This window comes from Neodiprion virginianus, unplaced genomic scaffold (assembly GCF_021901495.1).
Source record: "Neodiprion virginianus isolate iyNeoVirg1 unplaced genomic scaffold, iyNeoVirg1.1 ptg000010l___fragment_2___debris, whole genome shotgun sequence".
NCBI lineage: Eukaryota > Metazoa > Arthropoda > Insecta > Hymenoptera > Diprionidae > Neodiprion > Neodiprion virginianus.
This window is the reverse complement of record NW_025804442.1, coordinates 8,424-18,513: the sequence shown is the minus strand read 5'-3', so window position 1 is coordinate 18,513 and position 10,090 is coordinate 8,424. Positions and strand designations below refer to the sequence as shown.

The following is a 10,090-nucleotide window of genomic DNA, read 5'->3' as shown; positions in this document are numbered from 1 at the left end:
TGTTCAATAGAATTAATCTCAATTATATCATAGCTTATACATAGAATTAAAAAAAATTACTATTCGATAAAATTATAATCTAGAAATAGGATACATTACAAATATATATCTTTATAACTTTCACCCATTCTCGTCATACAAAATGTAAATGTTATGAATTTTTACTTGTGAAAAATATGTAATCAATAATTATGAATTTAGCGTGGTTTATTCCTCAAAATAATCCATAAAATCATTATCGTTATCCTGTTCGCAAACATTATTATCATCATCATCATCATCATCGCTATGTTCGACATGTATAATTATTACGATAGTTTCATTCGCCCATTTTTCTACAAATATTCTCATACATTTATCACCGTAATTTATATAATGTTGACTGTTTGGCCTCACTCGAGCAGCTCGCGCGTCCTCAACGAGATCCCGAAGCTCCTCCAACGAGAACTCGCGTGTTGCTTCGGAACAGCCTATAATTATCTCTTTCTCAGCCTCCTCATCCTCGCCCCAATCAACGATCGACCACTCATCGACATCATCACTTGAATGAGATGGCATTTTCTTTTTCTTTCTAAAATTGATTCGCGATGAAAAATCTGTAAAAAGAGCAAGCCGAAATAGAAAAGTTGATGCTGCTGCACTCATCATTTATATGCATGATAAATCTCCAATTCAAAAAAGTTTCCACCTATTCAAAATGAGTGATACGGAGAAGGTGTGGAAGATACTAGAATTTTATTCTAATGTAGTGCTACACACCAATCCTCGTCCGAATAATAACCATCATCGTCAGCTCTATCGATGTCTCTCAGCATTTGACGGATTTGATCAATCTCATCCAGAAGTAAACCGAATCTAATGCGCACGTCTTCGCAACCGTCAAAATCACTATCAAACTCAATGCCCACTTCCCGTTCATTCACCTCCACCCACTCGTCGTCACCATCACCGCCATTCCAAACACCCCCCACCTCCGCCTCCCCCTCATCCTCCTCATCCTTTTCATCCTCTGCATCAGTCGGTGATGGTGATGATTCTAGATGATGATGATGCTCGCCAGCCAAATTTTGCTCAAACTCGCGATCATCATCACCAGCATTGTTGTCATTACATTGCTCGGTGTCGATAATCAACGTATCGGCATCACTATCGATCATTTCATCATCATCCTCCTCCTCATCGTAAGCCACCTCTCTGCACACCCGCTTATAAGTTGGCGATCGTGGTGGTGAATTGGGTGGGGAGTCTGATGGTCCTCTTTTCCATCCGTTGATATTTTTTTAATACGATTCTCAAATTTTTCTAGAATTTTCATGGATACGATGATAGGGAATACAGAAAAGTTAAAACAAATCGAAAAACTTTGTTAACATACTAATCAAATGCGATAATTAGTACGGAATGCAATTCAACATTCACAGTATCGTAAGAGGATTGGCGTAGCACCATACACATATATATGTGTATTCTATAAAGTACTCACAAAAAATGTAAACTCGTTGAAGTCTTGAGATTTTTCAAATGAACACCGATTTTTTTTTTTCTTTCTCACAGCTCACTTTATCAAAAACGCCTGTTTTCACACGAAGGATTTTCAACATTACTAGAGAAGTTTCAAACCGCTGTTCGAATTTATACTAAAGGAGTCGCACCCACCCTCCACCGAGAAAAAACCAGCCGGCCAATCATTCGTAGAGCATGCACCACGTGACATACAGACAAATGAGTGACGCGGGGGAGGCGGTATAAGCTAAGAGAAAATTTTCTCAAGAGCTCGCCAGCCTCTCGTTTGCCGATTTTTTTCTCGTTGCATACCCCACGCTAATATGGTTGGGGATGTGCAGGCTCGGGCTTGTTCGCTATGAAGAGTCGTAAAACCCAAAACTGTGTGTACACATACCAGCCGGTCAGGAGCGGGCAAGACAAGATTTTTCTTACACCAAACACTGTTCGCTACCTGCTTTTCGTTGACCGATTTTTCCCACCACATGTCCCACGCTGCTTAACGACTCATAAAACCCAAAAACTACATGTGCACATACCATCCGGTAAAGGGTCGGCAAGACAAGATTTTTCTCACACCAAACACTGCGTACTACCAGCTCTTCCACAAACACTTCGAATAAAAAGAGCGAAAACCATGTGCCGCAGAACACTATCATGAACAATGAACAATAAATCAAAATGAAGAATTCCCAAAACTTGAATACTTTTTCTTTGCACATATAAACACAAATAATTAAACGATTCAAGAACTCTTAAACGTGTTACGATAAAAACATTTATAATGAGCAAGATGATGAAACTTGGTACTTACAGAAATCTTCTCTAATTCGAGAAACATTTTTTTTTTTTCTAACTATGTACTTTTATAACTCGTCAACTCAGCGAAGTTTGAAAAATGGATACAATTTTTCACGCAGCGACGCGATCTCAATTTCTTTGCCTCGGCTTTACGGACACTTTCTGTACCCGGAGATAGTCCTCCCTGCCTATATCATCCATAGCTCTAACCCGACCTAACCCAGCGGAGTAAAAGCTAACCTGACCTAAGACGGTAGGACTTGACCTAACGTAACCTAACTTGATCCAAAATACTACAACCCAACCTAATATAACCTTTTTTTTTTTTTTTTTTTTTTGTGCCGAAGATCTACCGCCGAGTTGGAGTTCTTCAGCTCGGGGGCAAGGAACCGCCTTTCGGCATTACATCTTACACCCGATCCAGTCGACGTGGTGTGGCACCGTAGCGTGCCCCCCTGAGGAGGCCAGCCCAGGTGCCCTCATCTCGCCCACCGGGGGTAGCCAGCTGGGGACAAAGTTAGGCTCAGTTAGGCCCGTCTACTTTTCTCAACCGGGCTTCGGACCGGCTATGGCAGTCGCCCCTGGTCGCGAGCCCCTCCCCGTGGGGACGCGGGGTAGCCCCCTTCCAAGGGATGTTAGGCACTCTTGGTTCTTATACAACTTCTGTGTGAGCGAAGGTCCCACTATTTGAGCACCCTCTTATCTTAACTCTCTGCGGTTTTCATATAGGAAACCGTCATTACTTCCATGTACAAGGATAAATAACTAGAGTAGATGGAAGAAGTAGATTGGATAGAAAGAATAGAATAAATAAATAGAGTAAATAGATAGTTAGTGTGTAAAAAGTAGAATAGGTAAATTAATATATAGTTTTAAAATAGACATGGAAGACCGTTACGATGTTTAAAGCTTGTCATTCGACAAGGTGTAAAAGTAGATAAATAAATAGATAAATAGAGTAGAAGGATAGTCAGTGTGCAAAAAGTAAAATAGGTAAATTAGTATATAGTTTAAAATAAATGTAGATAAATAGATAGATAAATAAAGTAAAAGGGTAGTCAGTGTGTAAAAAGTAAGATAGGTAAAATTAGTATATAGTTTAAAATAGACATGGAAGGACGTTACTATGTTTAAAACTTGTCAATAGACAAGGTGTAAATGTAGATAAATAAATAGATAAATAAAGTAAAAGGGTAGTCAGTGTGTAAAAAGTAAGATAGGTAAAATTAGTATATAGTTTAAAATAGACATGGAAGGACGTTACTATGTTTAAAACTTGTCAATAGACATGGTGTAGATGTAGATAAATAAATAGATAAGTAGATAAATAGAGTAGAAGGATAGTCAGTGTGTAAAAAGTAAAATAGGTAAATTAGTATATAGTTTAAAATAAGCATGGAAGGACGTTGCTATGTTTAAAATTTGTCAGTAGACAAGGTGTAAATGTAGATAAATAAATAGATAGTCAGAATAGATAGATAGAATAAATAGGACAGATAAGTAGAGTAAATCGATAGATAAATAGTCAGTAGTTTGAAATAGGGATGGAAGTAAGTGACGATGATAACACGCGTCCAATAACTACGATGCCTGGTATAAGCGGGTATGAATCTCTCGAGGCTTACCAGATGGTCTTCTTTTGTCAGAAGCCATTGTTTCTGTCGTCCTTATCTTTCGTTGAGATGATTTCGTAGATTATTGCCGCGATCTCCTTCCACCTTTTCTCGCTGGAGAGCAACTCCTCGACGATGTTGTCCGGGCTTAGTGGTTCTCCAGTCCTCCTCTTCCAGGATTGACCTCTCACTGCGTTCCATTTTTGGCACCTAAATATTGTGTGCTCGACGCTGTCTGAGGTCGCACTGCAGTAGGCGCATCCTGCCACTGTCCGTTTCCGGAATCTGTGCAGGTACTCATTGAACGTCCCATGTCCGGTGAGCATCTGCGTCAGATGGTAGTTTACTTCCCCATGCGTCCTGTCCAACCATTTATTCGGGTCTTTGATAAGTCTCCTAGCCCAGTTACTAGTATTGCGGTGGTCCCTCCACCTGGTGCACCACTCCTGTCTCGCCCAAAGCGTCGCTTCCTCCGCCTCTCTTCTCATCGCCTCTTTTCTCTGCTTCGGGGTTTGGTCGCTTTCCATCTCCCGTCTTGCTCCTCCCTTGGTCCACTGCCGCCTCCATTTTTGCGCCGTTATCTCTAGAGGTTGTATCCCTGCGATGACGGTAAGAGCCTCATTGGGTGCCGTTCGGTACGCCGACGCAACCCTCAGTGCACATGCCCTCTGAACAACTCTGAGCTTCCTGGCTCGCGTCTCCTTTCTAGTCTCGTCTCCCCAGATTTGAGCCCCGTACATTACGATGGACTCGCCAACGCGTGCGAGTAGCTTACGTCTCGCCTGTTTCGGTCCCCCGATATTGGGCATAAGCCTCCCGATACTGTTCATAACTCTTATGGCCTTGGCCGACGCCATGTCCAGGTGCTCCGAGTAGTTCAGTTTCCGATCAAGGATGATGCCTAGGTATTTCATACTTTTGGCAGCATGGATCTCCTTTCCTCTAATTTGCACTGTTTCTGGCGGTGGAGCTCTTTTCTTCGTAAAGAAGACCACCTCTGTTTTTTCAACCGCGATCTGCAGTCCCAGCTTTTCAATCTGTTCAATGACCTCAGCTGCTGCGCGGGAAGCCCTCTCTGCGGTCTCCTTTCCTGTCCGTCCCTCTACCAGGATCAAGGTATCGTCTGCGTAGCAGGTGATCTCCATATCTGTGCTGTATGTTTGTGATAGCACTTTATTGTAAGCTAGGTTCCAGAGGGTTGGCCCCAGTATCGAGCCTTGGGGGATGCCTCTTGTCACTTGCGCCTTGACGCTCTTCCCCCCAGCTCTAATCTGGATGTATCTATCTTGTAAATAAGATCTGAGGATCCCTGTTAGGTCATTCGGGAGCTCAGCCGTCGCCGCTGCCTCCATTATCTCCGGCCAGGGGATGGACCCAAACGCATTTTTAATGTCTATGCATACTCCAGCTACCCAGCCTTTCCTCTTCGTTTTTTGTCTGATGGCCGTCGTCACACGGTCCACTGCGTCAATCGTCGAGAGGCCTTCGCGGAAGCCGTATTGGTTCTTGCTGAGGAAGCCTCTATTTTTTAGGTGGTCTTTAATTTTAGTATCCACCACTCTTTCCAGCGTTTTGCCCAGGACACTCAGGAGACTGATCGGCCTGTATCCCTGCTTTTTTCTTTCTCCTTCTACGCCGTCGGTTTTACTCGTGCCCTTCGGTATAAGGATCAGCTCTGCATCTTTCCAGATCCTCGGAAAGTATCTTCGCTCGAGACACCTCTTTATCGTTTCACCCAGTGGGGTCGGGTTCACCCTGTAAATCCTTTTTATCACTTCGGGGTGGATGCCATCGGGTCCCGGCGCCTTACCCGTCCTGGTTCTCCTTACTGCCCTATCAATTTCGGCATACCCTAGGGGTCCGCCATCGGCTGTGACTGGTTCTCGCTGGTCTTCGTATCGTCCTTCGTCCTCGCCGCTCGGCGCCAGAGTCGGACCCGCTGGGAACAGCGTGGCGCATACCTCCAACGCTTCCTCCATACTCGAAGGTCCCGCGTTGGCGTTTCTCAGTTTCCCCGTAACGATTCTGTACGGCTTCCCCCATACGTCGTCGTCGATGGTACGTATGAGGTCATCCCAAGCTCTGCCTTTGCTTGCTCTTATGAGCTTGCGAAGTGCCCGTCTCTCCTCCCTGAGCTTGTCCTCCTGATCTTCGGGGACCTGTTCCCCCATACGTGCCCTTCTCTTTCGTTCCCTTTGCAGGGACCTTCTTGTTCTCATACATCTTTGTCTGCCTGCCGCGATCTCCTCGTTCCACCAATAGACGGTCTTCCTTCCGCCGCCGTGACGCCGCCTTGGCATGACCCTGTCACATACTCCTTGTATGGACCTTGTGAGTTCCTCCGCCATTTCCTCGGGGTGTCCCTTGCGTGGCGTTTTCACTTCTTTCGCACACCGCTTCAGCTTGGCCTCGTTTAGTTTCTTGAGGATCCATTTACGGGTACCCTCCTCCTGTATTGCTGGCCTTTGCCCTGTCGCTTCATCCCTGCCTTGAAGTCGGAAGCCTATTGCCCTGTGATCACTAAGTGTTTCAACCTCTAGGACCGTCCAACCTGATATTCGGCTTGCCACGTCCGGAGTTGCTATAGTGACGTCTAACACCGCGGACCATCCCCTTCGCTCGAAGGTATGCTCTCCGTTCACATTCAGACACACCATGTCCAGCGCTTCTATTAGCTCTTCAATCCTTCTGCCTCGTCGGTCGGTCCTGTCAGTCCATACCCTTGATTTAGAGTTCAGGTCTCCAGCCAGGATGACCCCACGTCTCTTTCTATTGGTCGGACCCTCGTGAAGTATGGCTCGCAGTGTGTCTTCTATTTCGGCCACCTGTCTCCCGTAATCCCTCCATTTTTCATTTGGTGCGAGGTAACAGCTTACAATTACTATTCTGTCTACTTCGACCACCACATATGCCCTGCCCGCCACCAGCTTTTTTGCGGACAGGTTTTTATTTATAATAACGACGCTGGCTTTCCCGTCATTACTACTGTACCACCTGCCCAGTCCTCTGCCTGTTTTAGCAGGTTCGCTTATTATGACTAGGTCTGTCCGCTGGTCTGTGGTAGTCTGTGCCAGTAGATCGGCCGCAGCCCTCGAATTGTTGAGATTAATTTGTAGGCAGTTAAGACTCACCGCCATTTTCTGTTCCGGGTTGTTGTTGTTGCAGCTCGGTGCCGGTTGGGGACACCTCGTTCCTGGTACTATTCGATACTGGGGTGGCCCCCTGCTCTACCAGGCTGTTAAACTCCGCGACCTCTTGGCACGTCCCCCGCGGGGAAATTCCCTGTTGGATCCTATTGCGCTCTGTCCCTTCTGCCAGGTTTCCGCGCTGTCCCTGCCCTCCAGGGCCACGGCACACCTCCTCCCTGTGCCCGTGTCTATAGCAGTTACGGCATCGTACCCCTTGCGGGCCTACGATGATTCTGGCCATTGTCCAGCCTACTCTCATGTTGGCTCTCCCATTCAAGGCCTGTAAGGTTTGCCGACTGATTTTCACAATGGCGGCTTTCTCCTTCCACGGGTAGGTGATAATCCTTACAACTTCTATTTGGTCGCTGTCGTCCTTTTCCGTGGGTATCTCATTGATCAGTGCGGATCGGACGTCTTCCGCCTGCACTAGTGCGTCCAGCCCGCGAATCTTAATTATTGCCCTGTCGCCCAGTATCTTGACGTCGGCCCCTTCCCCTAGCTTTGTGGCCACCAAGTCCGCCATTTTCTTGGCCGTTGGCATCTCCTCGCATACCATCAGGAGGGACCCGTCCCTACTCCTCCTAATGCTCCGCAGGCCCCCGCCTTCCGGTGGTGGAACGTCCCTTTTAATTCTCTCCAGGGTTCTTTCGTACCCCTCCCCCTCGACCCTGACCATTACCGCGAAACCCCTTCGCTGTCCCCTCCTACTTCCTTCTTGCTCGGGGATTTGCCCTACCGCTTGTGTTTTGTTTCTCTTTCTTCCTCCGTTGGCCGTCGCAGCCGCGGTGGCCACGGGTGTGGTATTTGACGGCTGGGTCCTCGTCTGTGCCTTAGCCTTGGCCGCCTCTGCGTAGCTGAAGGCTCCTTGTCTAGGGTGATCGATGGTCTTGGCCCTATGAGCAGGTGTGACCCTTTCCTCCTGTGTCGATGTTTGGACCCCGCACGATCTAAAAGTGCGCGTTCCCCGCCGGATTCTTTCTTCCGCGCTTATTTGCTTCACTGTCCTCTCTCCTGTTGTGGTCGCTGTCAGGGGAGTGGCAGCTTTTGACTCCTTGCTCTCAGCGGGTTGCCGTTCGCACTCTTTCTCTAAGTGCCCTGGTTGTTTGCATCTGAAGCACACCTTGTCTGGCACCTTGCACGACCCTGCCGTGTGCCCAACCGTCCCGCACCTGAAGCACCTCTTATCCTCTTTGTACTCTCTCGTGCTGGCTCTTGTCCAGCCGATTTTTACGTACCGCAGCCTGATAAGGGCGTCAATTGTCTTCACCGGGGCTCTGATACACGCCGTGAGGGTGCCCCGTGGTGTGCTCTTGAGGAAGACTACTTCCGTTTGGCCTTCTGTAGCTCTATCCACCGCCTGGGTGATCTCTGCCTCCGTCGTGTTCGCCTCAATATTCTGAATTATGGCCCTTCTCTTGCGTTCGCCCATAATTTCGGCGGCGATTCCTTCGTTGTGAAGCCTGAGTACAAGTTGTGTCGCATCCGACTGGCCAACGACCGTTACCAGCGCATCCTCGTTCCTCCTGGCCTGTCTAACGCCATTCACGTTGATATCGTCGGTCCGAACAGTCCGCTTCAGGTTTCGGATAAGATCCAGGTAGATCCTACCCTCAGCCTGTATGCGTACTGTCTTTCTTTCCTTTCCTTCGTTTGCTCTTCGAAATGCCTCCTCCTCTGCTTCGGACTCCGTCGGAGCGGACGTTTCCGTGTGGGTGGCGGTATCCCTGATGGCCGTTGTTGTAGACTGTCTGGGTGTACCATCTATGCAGTGACCCTCTGCTTCCCGTGGTCTGGGTGGTCTGGGTTCGGGTGGTGGTGGTGGTGGGGGCTGGGGCTGTGAGCCGCTCCCATTTTCCGCAGCATCACGAGTCTTTTTAGGTCTGCGACCACCCGAGCTCTCCTGCGCCTCTTCCCGGCTGCCGTCGCTTTCTATATCTTTTTTCCGTTTGGGCCGTCTGTCCTTTGGAGCTGTCCAGGATACTCGCATTTGCTGTATTTCCTCCCCCGTCAGATCTAGTGGGGCATTCTCGCTCCATCTGTTTATCACCCACTGGCCTTGATCCCTCAGTTTCTCCATCTCATTTATTATGGTGCCACTAAAACGCCGAGATTCGGAGACCCTGAACATCACGGCCCCGATTTTGCTGGGCCAACTCATAATGAGGGTCTGCACTCTGTCTATTTCTTCCTCTGATTCATGGCAGTTGATTGCGTCCATGAGCTCCGCTTTGATTTGTGTGAGCTGGTTGTCAGCCTCAGTCCGCACTTCCCTCTTCAAATTGAGGCTTCGCCCGTAGGCTTTGCCTATCTTCGCTCCAATGTCTAGTAGTTGTTCAATTGCCGCATTGGCCCTCCTGATCACATTTCCTACTTGTTCCAAGGAGGCTTCCTCTTCATCCTCCTGTTGTCTCAGGTGTGTTCTGAGATCCGGACTCAGGATGGTCTCATTATCTAGTGTATAATATATGTCCGGGCTTCCTAGCACGGGCGTTCCGCTCGTCCTCCTGTTGTGTAAGTGAGTGTGTGTATAATTGCAGTCGTATGATGACGACGGGGTGTGGCCTGCTCTGTCACCAACGTTCCCCGCCGGCACTAGGGCTCCGATCCCTTGCGCCGTAACTGTTTTTCTCCTATAACTCTCCATCATGGGTTTTATGTCAGGGTCCCTCCCTTAGGTCGCCGTTGGTCACCCTCCACTCCCTGTGAACCTTACCGGCAAGGTAGAACCTGCTGGGGCCCGGAGGCCCCGCCGGCATCGCTCCAACAGTTCATCGCGACGGGCCTCAAGCCCCCCACACCACGACAAGGTGGCAACCCTGTGGGGGGAACCTAATATAACCTATCCTCATATAAGACTGCCCAACCTAACCTAAATTGATAAAATACTTTCTGAAATGATTTATTCGATCAAGCTTGATCGCTAGCTTCGATAGTGCAATGATTCTTGAGCAATTCGCGGTTGGCGCGACGGCCTCGAGGTTTCTA

The 10,090-nt window shown here is 48.0% G+C and overlaps 1 protein-coding gene across 1 annotated transcript; it reads right to left on the bottom strand.

Annotated features, from left to right (window-relative positions):
- Nucleotides 1-3,946: 3,946 nt before the first annotated feature.
- LOC124309685 (uncharacterized) lies at nt 3,947-9,749 on the bottom strand. The gene is made up of 2 exons (XM_046773524.1): nt 7,049-9,749; nt 3,947-6,927 (listed from the first exon to the last, which is right to left on the bottom strand). Exons 1-2 carry the CDS (start codon nt 9,747-9,749, stop codon nt 3,947-3,949), a joined length of 5,682 nt encoding a protein of 1,893 aa, XP_046629480.1.
- Between the last annotated feature and the right edge of the window lie 341 nt (nt 9,750-10,090).

Coding starts and splice junctions, on each gene's coding strand:
- LOC124309685 (XM_046773524.1), bottom strand. CDS start 9,749: ATGGAGAGTTATAGGAGAAAAACAGTTACGGCGCAAGGGATCGGAGCC. Junction 6,928..7,048: donor ACCCGGAACAGAAAATGGCG/GTGAGTCTTAAC, acceptor CTGCTAAAACAG/GCAGAGGACTGGGCAGGTGG.